We start from the raw sequence: 17,429 nt of genomic DNA, 5'->3' as shown, positions 1-17,429 counted from the left end.
ACCTGCCTGACAGATTTACGTAGTTTAAGACCTTTCCCAGGACCCTGATAAAAACCAAAATCTACCCAAAAAAACCCCCAAAATGATCTAAAAGAGAGGTGCCTCCTTCTTGGACAGTGTCTGTATATTTTGAGCAGAATCTCCTAACCTGTTCCTTTTTCTCCCTTTTTTTTTCCTGTTACCTTTTAACTGATGCATGACTTCTATCTTAATAATGTATTATCAATTTCTTCCTGATTAATATTGAGACAATTAGTTTACTCATAATTGCTGGGGCAATTACAAGAATTTCAGTAATTCTTTCACATAGTCATCTGGTGTTTGATGCATATCACATTAAATGAAGAATGGCACATCCAGCTGAGCTTCCAAAACTAATACAGACAAGGAGAAAAAAAAGATTCCAATCCCCTGTGTTAGAATGTGACTGGGCTACAGATTACATGTCTGAAACTTCACAGAGCTTGGCGGTAAGTCTGAAAGCAGAAGTTTTACCTTTGACTACAGTACTTTATCAGTAAAGTTTTGAAAAGCACTTGGGTTTTATTCTAATACAGAGAAAGCGAAGGGGAATGAGAGAAATACACTGGGGAACAGGTGGAACACAGATTAAAAAACCAATTTATTCTCTTTCAAGCAGGCACAAAACAAAATGTCTCTCCCACTGACTGTGTCATATTTTTTAGTATTTTCTGCAGAAATCATCCTTTTGCAATGACAGTCTAGGAAAAGCAGAGGAAAGCAGATACTCAGCTTGAGAGTAACCACTTTACATGTGTATGATTAGAATTTAAGGAAGTGTGAACCCAACTGAAGTACTCCAATTTCAACTTCAAAACACAGAGGAAGGCAAAAATCATCTTCAAATGTTTAGTGATGCTCCTTCTGTAACAGATCCTGTGTATTTCTGTGTCCCCACAAGAAATGCTCACCCCATCAACCAGTCCATTACTTCTGACACAGGGTGTGGGAAAAAACTAAGCATTTTGAATTCTCATCTCCAGTTACTTCTGAGAAGAGGATACAGCTTGTTTGCTAATGTCCTTAGCACTGCATCAACGTGTGATTTTCATTTCTTTTGGTCATGACATTGTGGAAAGTAAGAACACAACACTTTTATAGGATGAAGCAATTGCAAGTGAGCAGTACCTCAGGCTCTTGATTAAAAGTAACCTCTGGAATGCACACTGGCATCACAGAACAGGAACTGCCAGAAATTCTAGCTTAGGCACCTGACTGCCGTGAAACTTGTAACCACTAATGATAATCCAACTCAAATACCACCAGTAACACAAAACTTTGACTAACTGAAGTAATTATTAAAGAAAAATGGGGGAGTAAACAGGGCAATAAAGCCTAGCAATATCAGATTATAATATAAAGAGTTTTGATTCTACTGATAATTTTTACAAATTACTCAGCAATGTCTCAAGAATGACACAGTGAAATAAACTGTCATTATTCATTGTTAAAAGGATATCAAGTGTTTTTAGGAGTGTGTTTAGAACTGATAGTACAGGAAAGAGATTAAGCATAGAATATATGTAGCCAAAAATTTTCAGTCTGTAATATTGTGAGCATACACAACAGAGCTTTACAGCAGAAATTATGACATGATTTTCAAAGGTGACAACATCCATTTTAGGGGAAACATTTGGCCGACACCCAGAAGCATAAATCTAGATGAGATATCCATTCAGGCAGGTGAGCTAGATACCTGGATGTTTATCAAGACAGACACATCAAAATTCTTACCCTTTGAAGATTCAAAGATTACAAAGCATGGACCACAGTTTACCAAAAAACTGGAATTAAAGCCTAGCAATGAACCTAAAATGCCTTTAAAATAAAAAAAGACACTTCATGTATATATTTTCAGGTTCTAAATGAAAAATTAAATTATACTTTGATACACACAACCCCTGCCACAGTAGCATTTCCAGTTTTGAGAGATTACCTGGTGAAAATTCCATCCACAACACCAATTGTGGCCTCTTCTGCAGGAACAAAAGAGCCAATCTGTGCCATAACTGTGATCAGTGCCACCTGCTTGATGTAGGAGCTCTTCCCTCCCATGTTGGGCCCAGTTATTATCATGACCCTTTCGCCATCTCCCTGGAAACACAAAACAGTGGTGAAATACAATGGCCTGTACATGGTGCTTCTACCAAAAAGTCTGGTGTGCATGTGTGTGTAGAAGGATACAAACAAGTTCACAGGGTTAAACATTCCATTTCTAGGTGAACAGCTTTCCTCCATTCTTGGAGTCCATCACATTCACCTTTCCAGGTATTATCAAGACCTAGATGCACCAAAATCAACTTGGATTACTCTTGAGAAAAATGGACACAGTGCGGGAAAACCTTCCTGTTCTCCATCAAGAAGCCAAAAAAGAATCAAGGAACTTGGTCACCAGCACAGGAATCAGTGAAGGATGCTGCCGGATGCAGGGCTGGGTGCAGCCAGGCCAGAAGAGGCTCCAGGATGAGCAGAGGGATGGTGCAGCTCTGCTGGAAAGAAAGGCTGGCACAGAAAGGCTGGTACAGCTGCCATTGTTCAGCCTGGACAGGAGCAGCTTTGGGGTGACCTCACTGTGGCCTCGCAGCGCCTGAAGGAGCTGCAGGAAAGGTGGAGAGAGACAATTGACAAGGGCTGGAGGGACAGGACACAGGGAACAGGACACTGGCTTCCCAGTGCCAGAGGGCAGGGATGGATGGGATATTGGGAAGGAATTGTTCCCTGGGAGGGTGGGGAGGCCCTGGCACAGGGTGGCCAGAGAAGCTGTGGCTGCCCCTGGATCCCTGGAAGTGTCTAAGGCCAGGCTGGAGCACCCTGGGATAGTAGAAGGTGTCCCTGCCCATGGCAGGGGGTGGAATGAGATGAGCTTTGTGGCCCCTCCCAACCCAAACCATTCTGGGATTCTGTGCAATTTCTCTGGAGAAAGGGAAAAATTGTGAGCTTCCAGCAGAGCCAGCACTGCCCAAATTTGGTTGTGATCTGGATTCCTCTGCAGTCTGAGTTCTCAGTGTCAAATGGGAAGATTGGGTGGGCAAAGACCTGACCTAGACTTTACATTCATAACTGCCTGGCTGGGTATGACATGAGTACTTTCAGAGTGGCTACAAGGCATCAAGACATTCCTGAATCTGGCAATACTTGACTGTAACACAGACACAGTGAGCAGACCATGCTCAGCCTCCATCACTGTCTCTAATCATTAAAACCAGACCCAAGAAAATGGAATCAGATACAAGAACTCATCTCAGCTGTAAGACTCCCCACAGTACTGCTATGTGTCTACAGCTCCAGAATAAAATTGTCTTTCTCTAGTGCAAGACAATTGCTTATACAAAATTAAAACTTGTCAATGAACCTATAAAGCTTTCTCACAGCCTGAGAGACTGTGAGAAATACTAAGAGCTTAAGTTATGCAAGGACATCACACAGCTAGACTTTTCCACGGGGTGCATCTGATGAAATGCACCAAGTGATGATGGAAACAGAAGCCAGCACTCTCCACTGCCCCATGGGAGGGGCAAGGGAGACAGGACAAGCTGTGCATAATGGACATTAGTCACACTATGTGGGTAACTTGGCACTGATCAGGCACTGTTGTAACAGCAACCAAAAAATATCCATGTAGCAGGTCTCAAAATCTTCAGACTTGGCTTTCAGACTCAGCTTTCATTCTGTTTACAGGGACACACATAAAAAGCAGACAAGACTGTCACTTATGTTATGAATCAGGTATTAGAGAAGATACAGGACATCAGTATATATTACATGTAAAAAGCTGATCAGCTTTGTGAAAAAAAACCCCATCCATACAGAAGTCACAATACAGCCAAAATGTGGAAAATGCCATTATGGGGAATAAAGGATTGGACGTAATAACGTGCACATAACTATATGAGAACAAAATTCGTAACATTCTAGTCTCCAAAGTGTAACTCAGTACTGCTACTGAAACTTCATCAGGGCTCAACACAACAAATTAGGATTCACAAATTTTTTGCATGTGTCTGGTGTCTGTCCAGGCTCCCTCCAGCCATGTTGTGGGATTCATGGCTGCTCTGCCAGGGTTCTGGTTTTCAGAAAGAACATCTGCTGTAATATCAGACTAGAGAACCCTCTGTCCTTACAGCTGATGCAGTCATAAGCCAACATGGAATTCACAGCTGAAGCTAAAAGTTCTGAAACAACCCACAAATGTTTGAGGAGGAGAGGGGGAATGGAAAAATAAGCTGTTTATTTCAGGGGATTAAAAAAAAGCTTTTCCTCAAGTTAGATATTTGACAACATTTCAGCTGAAAACATGATGGGAGATGATGTTCCTGCTGATTCAAACTCATCAGTTGAAAACTGGAGACACTTTAATAAACTAGTTCCCACCCACCTCTCTCAAGAAAAAGAGAACTCAAAGAACTGTAGAAGCAAAAGTGATTCTTCCATGATAACTTGGTTTTGTAATGTTCACTATTCAGAAAGTGAGCAGAAGAATGGGACTAAAGAGGAAAAAGTGCATGATGATTCCCAAATGACACGCTGAATTTTTTTGGAAGTGTCATCTGTCGCTTGTTTCGAGTTGACAATTTTGAAAACATTCTCTGATGTATTACAAAGTATCTGTATCATTGTTCAGTATAGAACAGCACATAAAAAGGTTCCACAAGAAATACACACAAATTTAAATGCTATTTTTACAGTAATGTCCCACTCTGGCAGCTGTTTCATACCTTTCCTATTTTTAGTGTACAAAGAGGAAGAGAGACCTCAGAGATAAGTGAAAGTAGTTTTTATATTCATTAAGAGCAGATATTTAATATTTATAAAAGTATTTGGAGAGATAAATATTTAACAACAAATTTCAAACAGGGGTGTTATTTAGAAGACAGATTTTAGTTTATCAGGAAAAAAGGCTGTATGACACTAATATTCCCATAAAGAAAGGAAACTGCATAGTAGAGAAATACATTAAAAAATACAAGTAATCTTAGAATTAATCTGAAAAACTGAACCTTAAATATGTATTTTTCATATTTAAAAAATCTAAAAATTAGAATTTTGACAATATGTAGACTCCCTAAGATGATACTGTTAAAAAACCCTGTAATTATTCATTTGTTTTTTGACAATAACCATTTGATTGAAACACTTATTTTCCTGATTTTGAGATTACTTTTCTTTTCTTTATGCCTTGAGACTGAACAAGGATGTAAAAAGAGCATCTGGCTGCAAGGAATCCGCAGAAGGACAGAACAGATGTGGTGACATCTAGCAACACCTCTCTGAAATGCAGCCCAACAGGCTGCACAATTTACATCACCTATTTCAACTTACTGGCAAAGAAGCTCACACCAGTCTTCTTCTCCTGAATGATTTTGAAGCTCAACCAGTTTCTGGGTACTTACAGAAAGACTGGTGGTGTTTGGAACATACTGATCCTGTTCTCCCAGCAGAACATCGATCACAGGGTGCCTCCCATTTTTTATGATTATTTCATGCCGCTTGTCTTGCACAGTTGGTCTGCAAAAAAAGGAAAGGTATTAATCTCAGTGTTCTTTGTAACTGATTATGTAAAACTACTATAACAGAAGCCTGCAGGATGGTCACCTATAATGTAAGTTTTTGTGGAAAAAATACAAATTACAAAAATTAATTACTGCCATCAAATATTTCTAAAGAATACTTTGCCTGAGAAAAATATATGGAATAAAGCCACAGAATTTTAAGACTGGAAATAACTAACAATTTGGGTGGACTACAAAGGGAAGTGAGATTTTTCTGTGGTTGAAGAATGATAATGAAATTTAAAAAGAAAATGGAAATCAAATAAATGGCACCCTATGAACACAAAGCACTGAGGAAAGAGGTACAAACCGATAACGGGGTGGGGAGGTTAGCACAAAGATAATTCCAACAGTTGTACAGCTGAGATGAAACCAATATATGGACAGTGTTAGGCCTCATACTACCCCTTCAACAGCATTTCATAAACTTAAATTCAATTAAAGTCTGCAGAGTGGACACTCAAACATGAGATGGTGATCTCTGGGCTGTCCACACCATTACCTTTACAGCTCCACTTCACTGTCTCAGAGCCTTGAAGAATTGTCTGTGCAAATGAAGAGCCTCCTAGCACACTGCAAGAGGGACTCACCACTCTCCAACACCCCTGCTCCTGACCTGACTCATTTACCTGCCTCAGGCAGGGCCATAGGAAACAATCCTCACAAACCAAAACACATTCCTCCAAAATAATACTAAAATCCTGTCTTTCCTTCAGCAGCCCTCCAAAATTAATTATTGACACCTTCCCTGCAGCTAAGATTTCACTGAGAAGTCTTCCTCCTGGTTTTTAAGCTCTAAGCCACTCTAAAATTCAGTGAATTATTTACATTCCACCCAGTGAATTAATCAGATTTCAGTTTGTTTTCTCATCTGAGTATACCGAAATAAGTGAGCAATTATTTTCAAAGAGATTTTGATAGAGAGACACACAAGATCCCAAGAGCCCAGAAGTGATCTATATTGTCCTTAATGATGTTTCAAAGCAGAAGTATTTGCAAGTGGATTTCTCTTCATCCCCCTATCTGTGTGTGAGTCTTGGGCACAGGCAGCAGCTCAGCTCAGCAGCTCTTACACATGAGCCCAGCTGAGGCACCACCAGTGCTCTGCAAGCTGGAATTAATATTTATCTATTAATTACCTGAGATACACCCTGAAACATACCTCAGATATCATACATTCTTAGGTATCAGAAAGATATCATAAGCTCAGACCTTGCTGAGAATAAAAAACAGTAAATAAGAAAAAGTCTATGCAAAATACCACATTTATTTACATGTAAGTAAGCTATCATCTACTAGACTCAGGTCAGACAACAAACAGTAAGATGTCAGATTTGAACTGCAGTATTTACAGATTTGCATTAAGTCCAGAAACACTGCTCTGCAAAATCAGATTAAGGTGAAACTACGGTAAACAACTTTAATAGTATTTTTTTTATCATGGCACACATATTAAAACATAATTTGTTTGAATACACTCTTATAATTCCATATAAAATCCTACGTAAAAATTAAAAATTAGAAATTTATTACCTGCAGTAGTCTCCTTGTTTGGCCACCTGGGCCAATGAGAACAGGCAGTCGACAGTTGCTAGGTGACAAATGGCTTTAGACACCGGGTGATAATGTTCACTGAAATGGCTGCATCAAAACAGGGAAAAGTTACACACAAATAGGGAAAGACGTAATCCCGTAAAAATACAAAAGGAGTGTCAAAATGCACCCCGTGCAAGCTCCTCAAAGGGCTCCTGTGCTCTCTAAATCAGTCTGAATCCAAATTTCCCAGCAGTGTATGAGATACCACTTGAGGACTTTAATCAAGGTGGACTTCACCTCCCATTCTGACAGTGAATTATTTTTTAAGCACAGAAAATCAGGCAAAATTAAATTCATTAGATAGCTCATAAAGGGTCAGCTGTTGATCCCTGCTGCCTAGATGAGGTGTACAAAAATGCCACAATTTATCAGACTTTATAAAGAATATCAGCAGCTGAATCCCAACTGTTGATTCAGCCTCAACCAAAATTACAGTCAAAAAAGAACCAAACTAAGAGTGTCTGAACACAGGAGCTGTCTAAAATTTCAATGAATTATGGTATCTTCAACAGAAAATTCAAGAATTCATTTTCAATTTATGATGCTGCATCCCCAGTACAATAATGATGTTATCAGGAGAACGGAATTTTCAGTGAAGTTCATTCTCTTAGTCCTCTGGAATTTCTTTTTTCCTCTCTCCTAGTCTCAAAGCTACAGTACGGAATATAAAACCAGCAGGGGAGCAAAATTTAATAAACAAACACATAAATGAATGGAGGGGTGGAAAAGAGGAGCACTTTCCTAGATATAGGTCTTTCCTTTTTGTCTGCTGCTGTCCTGCAGCACTACTGAGAACAAACAAGTAAACATGGAGAGAACTGTTTTATAGTACTGCAAAAGAAACACAACTAGAGAAGTATGAATTGGAATGTTTTTCCAGTTTCTACTCAATTTTCAGAATTTCTGGGTTCCTTATGGGAAGCAAATCCAGTGAGACAACTTGAGCAGGAACTTGTTAAGTTCTTGCAAACTACCACTGCATGACACAAGGAACATTTCAGCAGTTCTGCAATTCATGCAAGCAAAAAATAACAAATAATCAGGCAACAGAAAAATTAAAGGCATTCAGAAGTTCAGGAAGTATTTTTTAAACTCCTATTTTAAAGATCCTTTGGCTAAACAGGCAAATAACCCGACTGAAAACTCTGATCTCAGACAAACACACATGCCAGATGTGAGGGACAATAAAACTCCCACTTTCTAACCAACACTCACAAGTCAGGGTAGCATACAAAACATAAAAAATAATAAAACTACTACATAACATTAATAAGTAATATAATAAAACAAATTAAAACAACTAGATTCAGTTTCACTCAGAGTCACTTGTACTTTCAGATTGTTAATGCTGTGATAATATTTTTCAAACTTTGGAAAACACCTTGTATACTTAATAGAGTATTTTCATCAGAATTTTACAGCATAGAGACATCACTGCTGGTCTCAGGACTGGGCTCAGAGATCTTGCCCTTAAATGCTTTAAAACAAAGAACAGCATTTTAACTGACTACCAGTGAAGCTGGTGTGGACTACGTAATTATTAACGTCTTAATAAAATAAGCATTTTTCTGTTTCTGTTCTTATACAAGAGCAGAGCACAGAGGTAGAAGCTGTCTCTGTCTGGTGCACTCACTCCAAGAAGCACAGCCACTCAGCGCTGCAGTCAAGGACGAGCTGCTCCCGGAGCTGCTGCAGGACTCTGTAATTTTCTATAATAAACGGCGAGTGGAAGCGGCTGACGGTTTTCGTGCTGCAGCGGGGAGAGAGGGCTCATTGGAAATCAAGGTTACCAAGCAATCAGCTGCACCATCCACATGCAAAATTGGACTCATTTTTTTAATCTCCGTGAGCCTCGAGAATGGGTGTTTTCAAAAAAAGTTCTTCCACTGTGATACCGAACCCCATTGATTCCAGTGACCTCTGTTGTGGATGAAGTGGTGGCTCACGGCACCACTGCCCACTCAGACGGCTCTGAAATGCTGTGCACAGCATGGCATTATCACCCAAGTTTACATATTTCACAAAACTGCTCAGCAATAGCTGGCCAAGTGCATGACTGGTTGATATACAATGAACTAGACAAAAACAAATTCACTGTAAAGAGAAAAACTTCATGATAAGCCTGAAATCAATGTAGTTAACACAGATTGCCTTGGTAATTTTCACTTGAGATACTTGCTATTTATTTATGTATTTTCATTAAGGACTCAATTTGGCATATCCAGGCATTCTTTTACAGAATCCAGATTAGCTGTAATTTGTTCACCATGTTAATTCTGTTTGATCTGTGCACTTCTGAGTAATAAAAGAAGTTTAATTAAAAGAGATTTGATGTTAATTCTTGCATAAGTGAATACAGCATCAGAACAGTGCTCAACTTGCTGAAGGATGACTGTGCTCACACATTACACACTGGGGCTTGTAGTGAATTCAGCATTTACATGGACATTGTAACTTTCAGGTATTCAAATAATTCAAATCATAAATCAAATGACTGAAAAGAAAAAAAAGCTAACTACATGAATCAGTCCATCTCTGTTTCACTTGCTGGAAAATTATCCAAAATCAAGCTTACATTATACCAAGGACCAAAGCAAGAAGAAATGGTCTGGATGAGTAAATAAAATGATATTTCAAATACACTGAATTTACCAAGATGTATAAGCAGATGTTTGCACAGCTACTTCAATCTTTCTAAATAAAACAATAACAATCAAAACTGCATAAAGGATTTGCATGTGCAAGCTACAGGCACAACTGAATCAAGGTCACAGATCTGGCACCACCAGTACATGCACCTTGAAGGATTGGGTGAGTATTTCTGTGCTCTGAGGATGTACTGTGTAGAAACAAATATTGTAATAAATTAATTTTTCTCAGTTTTGCTTGGGCTTTTTTTCTTTTAAGCTATAGATTTACAATTTGGTTGGGTTTTAAGCAAAAAAAAAAAAAAAAAAAAAAAAAAAAAAAAAAAAAACCTAACATATGGAACAATGAGAATGTGTATGTAATGAATTGTAATACCAAAATACCTTTTGTTTTTTCTTCTATATTAAAACAGAACAAACTTCAAAGACATTTTACATACCTACTAACCATAACCCAGTCAGATGGCACAGATGATTTATGGGAATTCTTGACTTCTATCAAAAACTGAAATAAAAGAAATGCAATGTTACACATCATGGGAAGTCAGGAAGACTAGAGAATCAGAATCATCATTTATCCAGAAACTGCAAGCATCAGAGGAAAACCATATTCAGCCTGAAGAGCAGACCAGAAAGCAATGTTCTTTTCTCCCCACAAAAAGCTGGGGTTATGACATACATAACCCTTCTGCACCTACAGAACTTTGATTCAGGTTTGACTGAGCCTGGGGTCAGACAAGGAGGCACAGGGAAAACCAGCAGCAGTGTCAAGATGCTCAGTGCAGTGAAATTTACATGACATGTTTATTTTATATGATTCATGTCAGCTATCTTTGTAACAATAGCCTAAGGTCCTGGATGTCAGAGAGTTGAGGCATTCTCACGTCACAGAATTCAGCTGGAAAACAAATTTCCTGCAGAGATTAGGTTAACACAGAACCTGACCACATTTACAGAAAGCCACAAGACCCATGTCTGGCAAAACTTCTCCATTGTAGCTAATAAGATTTAGATAGAAACTTCCAGAGGAGCCAGAAATCATTCTCAAGAACAAACAAGGATAACAATCCTAACACAAGAACAGAGCGGGCACAGGGTGCACTAATTTTCAATTCACCCAAACACTTCCAAGGTATTTCTCTATTGTGAAGGAACATTTGAATTTTACATCTATCAGGGTGCTACAAGAACATAGGAAGAATATACCATACAGATCTAAGGAAAAAAGAGCTCAAATCAAATTAATTCCTGTTCTTGTCCTCTGTTCTATTCCTCTCATACAACTGAGTTTCCATTACTTCCATGCCTCTGGCATTTTTCTTTTCCTCACTGACCATATTCTCTGACCTGTCTCTGATGCCTCTTTTGGTGTCTGTTAAACATTCAAACCAGATGTCATGAAATAAGAGCTATCACCAGCCTCTGCAGCTCCTTTCATCGAGGCACCCAGACATATCTGTCTGCAGAGGTTTCTGAGCTGTGCCTCACTACAAAGGCCTCCTCTCTGAAATGTGTGCAGTTACTGCTGCCTCTGAAACCACTTTTCTGTACTTTGGATGCTCTCCTCTTTGATCAGTTCCTCTCTTTTCCTTTACTTCACACAGATGGCAGCTATTAACCCAGCTTCCCTGAGAGAAACCTTCCCTGAGAGAAACCAAGATCCTGCTCTTCCCGTCTCAGACAATACTCAAACACACTCTTCCACTTTTCCCTTGGATTTCAGCCCCTGTGCTGACAGCCTACTCAACTTCTGAGCTGTGTGTCTCCTGTTCTCAGCTTCACCTCAACAGGAACACCCACTTCAGGTCTTTATCAAAAGCTGCTGTCTCTAATTCATCCCTTCTCTCATTTTCAGCAGTGTCTATTTGCACCCTTACGTGTCTCTTGGATCTTTCTCAGCTTCCTAAATGCCCCACAGGCCAATTCCAGCCCCTTCCCTCCCTGTCCTCACACCCTCCTCTCTTCTTTTCACAACTCTCATCCCTTCCCTAACTCCTTTCTTCCCCCGATTCTCTGCAGAGTTCTTCTCAGCTTCCTACCCTCAATTCCACAGTACAACGCTGAGCAGTGCTACCTCACTGTTCCTTTCAGTTTTCCCACAAACGTGGCAGGATCTGTTGTCTCTGCTTTTTACCACTGAACCTCTCAGTTTGCTGGCTCACATCCTGCCCACACTTGTACAACATCCATGAACAAAAGTTCTAGTCCTGAACACCATTTCCGAGAATTGGAAGTAAAACAACACTTATCATTCTTTAATACTGTTCCCCCTTCTCTCCCATCTTTCAAAGTACAGTCTGACTCAGTACTCAGAAATCCTTTCACCATTCCTCAAATTAACCAAATGCTGTGCTTCCTGGTTCTCTGAGAGTATTCCAGTACTTAATAGCCATACAATTAACCTTGGAAGTATGTGGTTTTATGCAGACAGAAAAGTGAAGTATTACTGAACCAAATTCAACTGCACTAATGTGTTTCTATTATTTAAGTCACTAAAGTGATTGACTTAATAAATAAAGGAATCACACGGTAAGAAAGCTGCTCTTCAAAGTTGTACAAAAGATTGTAGTCAAATGCCCTCATGAAGTACCACACACACTGAATAGAGTTCCAGCTAGGTCCTGCTTTTAAGCTATTTTCTAGGTAAGAATGGGTAAAGTCATACATAATAAACCCCACAGTACCTCTTGACCCGAAACTGTAACATACTCTGCAGAAGGGTTCTTAATCTGTTTACAAATATCTGGCAGATGCAATTGGATTTTAGAAAGCACATCCTGGATCTCCTCCTTTTTCTTTCGGATGACAGGGAAGTCTGTGAGGTCCTTGAACAACTGTGTTTTATCTCCAGTCCTATCCATAAGAAATGTAAGATAAAATAATGGTAAAAAGAGAGAGAATATACCTCACTTCTACCAGTTGCATCCTTATTTTGTTATTCCTATTTGTTTGAACATTAGCTTAATTCCCTTCTGAATACAGATTTTTAGGTGCTTGGTCATACACAGTACAGCCCATTTACTGAAAGCTGCTGTACTCATGACAGGAACAGAAAGGCACTTTGTACACCGCAACTGCTAACAACACCTTTACTGCAGTTAAATGTGAAACTTCAGGTAATTTCTGCATACCACCAATACAGATTTTCAACACATTTAGAATCTGGTGAGATTTAGGCATATTTCTGTAAGGATTGCATGAGAAAATCGCCCCTTCAAGGCTCTCATCAAAGCAGAATGCCATCAGTACTTTCCCAGAGCAGCTTCCTTCTTTTGTTCAGAAAAGATTACCCAGAATACTTTTAAGTACATGCAAAACAATGCCCTTTTCTAATTTCAGTGTCAAAAAATGACAGAGTTGTTTTGGCAGTACTAGGTCAGTTTAGGACTGAAACCTGAAACAAGCAATGCCATTCAAATGGTTAAAACTGGGAAGCCGAACAAGCAATTAAAAATACAGTTGTCAAAAAAAAATTAAAAAAAAAAAATTAACTTACCCTAGTAAGTATCAGGCAAACAATAAAAAGCAGTGTGATCAGCTCTACGTTAATTGCAATATAACTTTGCATTTTAGAGCCAATACAGAACTCTGCAAGTTAATTATACAATTACCTTGAAAACTAATATGTGGAGAGCAAGTAATTAGCCAACTGAAAGTACTATAACATGGAAGTAATAAAAAAATCTAATATTCTATTTGCTCCACCACCCCTTTGCCTGCAAATGCAGCTACAGCTGGAGCCAGTGGCAAGACAGGTAAAACAGAGCTGTGCTTTGGCTGTGCACTCCATCATCGTTGTGATTAACTGACAGTGAAGATGCCATTTAAAGTACAATACTAATTTTTAAAAATGATTTGTGCTAATTAGACTAGTTTCCATGGGAATGCAAGGCAAAAAAAAGATCATAAGTAGCCAGCAGCTGATTGTGAAGACTGTCACTGCTACACGATGCCTACAAAAAATTTTAACACTGACAGTTCCAAAAACACAAATCCCAAAATCTCAAATTCCCTGTAAAAAAAACCCAACTTGGAGCAAAGGGATACTTCTGAGAACAATTACAGGATTTTATCTACACCTCATAACAAGATAACATGTGATGCTGTCTGTGCACAAGTGTGTGTGTGGATGGATGGATGTGAGTAGAAGCCATGATTTTGATCAAAGAAATGTTTTTGAGTAAAAATAACACTACCACATACACTTGAGATACATAAAGGCCACAAAGTAAGTTGGCTTAATTATTCTGAATAAATGTAAATTATTCAGATAATTTGTATCATTCTACAGATCATTTGTATCTTGTATACTATTCTAACCATTGTTAGTTCAGTGACAGGAAAAAATACCCCATGTTATGAACCTACTTACAGTAAATCTTGTATAATTTAGATACAGTTTGTTTTGGCACAAATTGTCACAACTACAACTGGGCACCAGGTTTAGCAGAAATTTCATAGTCCCACCTTGCCAATGGGCAGAGGAAATCCTACCCTTTTCAGCTTCTAAATTTATACACCTTGGGTCCATCTCTAAATCAGAAGCAAATAAAATAAAGTTCTAAGCTTTGATTCTTAGATTTATTTTTCAATTTTTCAAGTTCGGAAAAGATAAAAAAAATGTTTTATAAATAAAGTGAATGTTTATTTTTCATCTGTTCTGAATATAAAAGTTAAGGCTATACTGCCCCCATATAACAACACACTAAACTTCTTGCCACAACCTCAGCAAAGAATCCAGGGGTAACAGTGGAGGCAACAGTTCTTCAGAGCAAACAGTACACAACAAATTATTTAAAGATATTCTCTAATATAATGCATATTAATTCCAATTTAGCATCTTCTTTCTCTATCTTTGTTTCTTCGTGGACCAACAATAGACATAATTGAGAAAAAAAGGGTAGACAGCTTTGATGAATCCTCACAAAAATAGTGGAAGGCATACTGCTGACAGCAGAGCTGCCCCTCTGCTGAAAGTCAAGTCTCTCTTCAAAAGAAATAGCTTCTCTTTAAAAAAATAAATTAAAAAGCTGTTTAACAAATTAACATAATGCAAAACATATTTTCCTGTAAATCCATCACCCAAATAGGTAAGGAACTTTCAAAAAAACATTCAGCCTGAGGCAGACACCCACTAGGCAAAATACTCCCTCACCTACTTTAAAGAAAGAACATAAGCCATAGGTAACAACAACTTCTGCTTTAACTAAAAGGACATATATAAATGTAAGTAAAAAAATATAAAACTGAGGTGTATTAAACCAGGATGCATAATTTGCATAACTGAACACATTTATTCAGAAAGCCTAGGAGGCACAGAAGAATCATGTATTTTCTCTACTTACTTGGCTGCTTCTTCATTAAGGATCTTTAAATACTGTTTTACCGGGGAGAGGAGGTCTGGGATTTCCAACAGTGCGTTTTTTAATAGAGGAGCTCTCACATGGGAATGTATGATTGGAACAAAAGCTTGAATTTCCAAGTCCAGACGAGACAGGGTGCTAACTATCAAGAAGAACTCCTGGGTAGAGCACTGAAAAGGGAAGGAATATCTGAATCATTACAATTACAATATATGTATCATTGCATTGATACATATTTTCAAATTATCTATTTTCACTAACAGGTTCTTTTGCCTTTTCAGAATGTGACAGAAGGCCAAATAAAATGTATGGACAGTAATAGAGCTGCATCATCTTGCCTCATTAATTAGGAGGGTTAATCAATCACACCAACTGTCTCAATCCTTGTCCTCAGGAATTTGTCAAGAGCTGGTTTCCAGTGTTCCTGTTGCTGGGGGCAGATGTGCAGACGAGAGCAGAAAAAGGAGCAATAACGTGTCAACAGCAAAAACAGAAGGTTGGGTGATTTCAGGAGCAACACACCTTATCCACATGGTCCTGTGCAACCCAGTGTTACCTTGGCAGGATAAGGTTTGAAAGGCAAGGTCAGGCACAAACAGGGAGAGACCGGGAACAAGAACACACGAAGGAGAAGAAAAAATGCAGAGAAAGGGAAACCTAGCACCCTGTTTAAAGTGCTTATAGCTCTTGACAGCTTGGGCTCTGCCTGGCTGCTCCCAGCCCTGCATGATGAGGGACAGAGGACAAATCGGCCCACCCTTCATCCTCTCCTCACCACAAGGGAAGATTCTCCCACTTCATTCAGGCACTTATCCAGGGTTACTCTCTGTCTCCATGTTCTCTAAAAGGGAACACCCCACACTGGGGCCAAGCACACACAGCACTGCCAGCGTCTCATTCATGACATGCACAGAGCAGGAGCACACTGGCTCCCTTAAAGCAGCTTCTCACCAAAAGCACCAGCTTTAGAAGAGAATCTCCTCTCCTCTTCTGAACCGTCAAGGTTACCTGTGATATGGTTCAAACACTTTTCTGTTGGGTTCTGCATGCTCCCTGGTGATAGCACAGTTTGTTACCTTTAGCTCCTCTTCAGGAAAGACTTTTCAAGCAGTTACCACCTCTCCTGGAGCAATTCCCTTTTGCACACTCCCAATCACCCCAGCTGCCCCAGAGACTGACCAAGGAGGCAATGCTGGCTCTGAAATGCTCTGTGCAGTACTGGGTTTGCATTTGTGCTGCACATGGAAACCCAGTCCTATGGGTAAACACTCAGTGATCTCAAACCTTGCTGAATTCAGTCACAGTCCCAGGACATTTGTTTCAGGAAGTTTGAAAAAGGTTGTCTACAAATAATTTTGCTGGTATCTTTTCATATTTTACTGATCTGTAGAAATATTCCACCATTAACCTTCTGAAGTTCTTGTAACAGTCAACTGACAATGCTGAAAGTAAAGCAGTTTATTTTCCTCACCTGAGGGTGCGAGGAAGGCAGTAGGATATAAAATATTCTTTGTCTGCTCATCCTTCTGTTCTGATTTTTTTTTTTCCTCTTCTACCACAGCAATCTAGAATTTAATTTCTGGACAGGACTGTATGGTGACCAGTACAACATTTCTCACAGAAGAGGTAGGCTCCAGTGAATCACTATTTCACAGACCACATCTACATTTTTATCATCCTTTGTCTTTCAATTTCTCCCCAAAAGTAAATTTTTCTTTCTCTTCCTTCCCACACTCAAATGCAAGAACTAAGGCGATTCTCTCATTTATTCCACTGCAGTTATTCCCAAGGAATGTTTGTACACAAACACAGAATCAAATATTAGACAAAATGCAATTTAACCATGGTTAGGAATTTGGGAGGGCCACAGACACTGCACCCTGAATGTTTCTGGAAAACCTAAGCTCATGTGTTTTACAGTACCACTGAGTCCTGTAGGACAGAGAAGACCCATTAGGAGGTTTCCCTACGAATGCTCCAATTTTTTCTCTGTGTGTTTTTTTTTTTGTCTGCTTGCAGGCCCATATATTACAAGATACTGTGTGCTTACCACTAATCCATAATGCAACAACTATCATCATGTGAAAGTGTTATGAGACAGCACAATTTTCCTTTCCATTAAGTTAATCCAAATATCTCTAGATTACCCTTTTGTATTACACTAACTGAACTGTTTCTTTGCTGTTAACACCCTTCAAATACTTCTAAGCCTTCTGTTCTCCTTTAATCATCAATTTAACAAAAAAAAAAGG

General features: G+C 39.0%; 1 protein-coding gene across 1 annotated transcript in view; it reads right to left on the bottom strand.

Moving 5' to 3' along the window:
* MSH3 (mutS homolog 3) overlaps nt 1-17,429 on the bottom strand; it is a 91,179-nt gene that overhangs the window by 16,701 nt on the left and 57,049 nt on the right. Inside the window, exons 14-20 of the mRNA XM_066339742.1 lie at nt 15,160-15,347; nt 12,499-12,667; nt 10,255-10,319; nt 8,800-8,916; nt 7,104-7,211; nt 5,412-5,526; nt 1,958-2,115 (exon numbers count right to left, since the gene is read on the bottom strand). Coding sequence (XP_066195839.1) covers nt 1,958-2,115; nt 5,412-5,526; nt 7,104-7,211; nt 8,800-8,916; nt 10,255-10,319; nt 12,499-12,667; nt 15,160-15,347 — 920 coding nt within the window. The remainder of the gene's footprint in view (nt 1-1,957; nt 2,116-5,411; nt 5,527-7,103; nt 7,212-8,799; nt 8,917-10,254; nt 10,320-12,498; nt 12,668-15,159; nt 15,348-17,429) is intronic.

Source organism: Sylvia atricapilla, chromosome Z (assembly GCF_009819655.1).
Source record: "Sylvia atricapilla isolate bSylAtr1 chromosome Z, bSylAtr1.pri, whole genome shotgun sequence".
NCBI classification, from domain to species: Eukaryota; Metazoa; Chordata; class Aves; order Passeriformes; family Sylviidae; genus Sylvia; species Sylvia atricapilla.
Note: the sequence above shows the minus strand (reverse complement) of the source record. Positions and strands in the feature narration are given on the sequence as shown.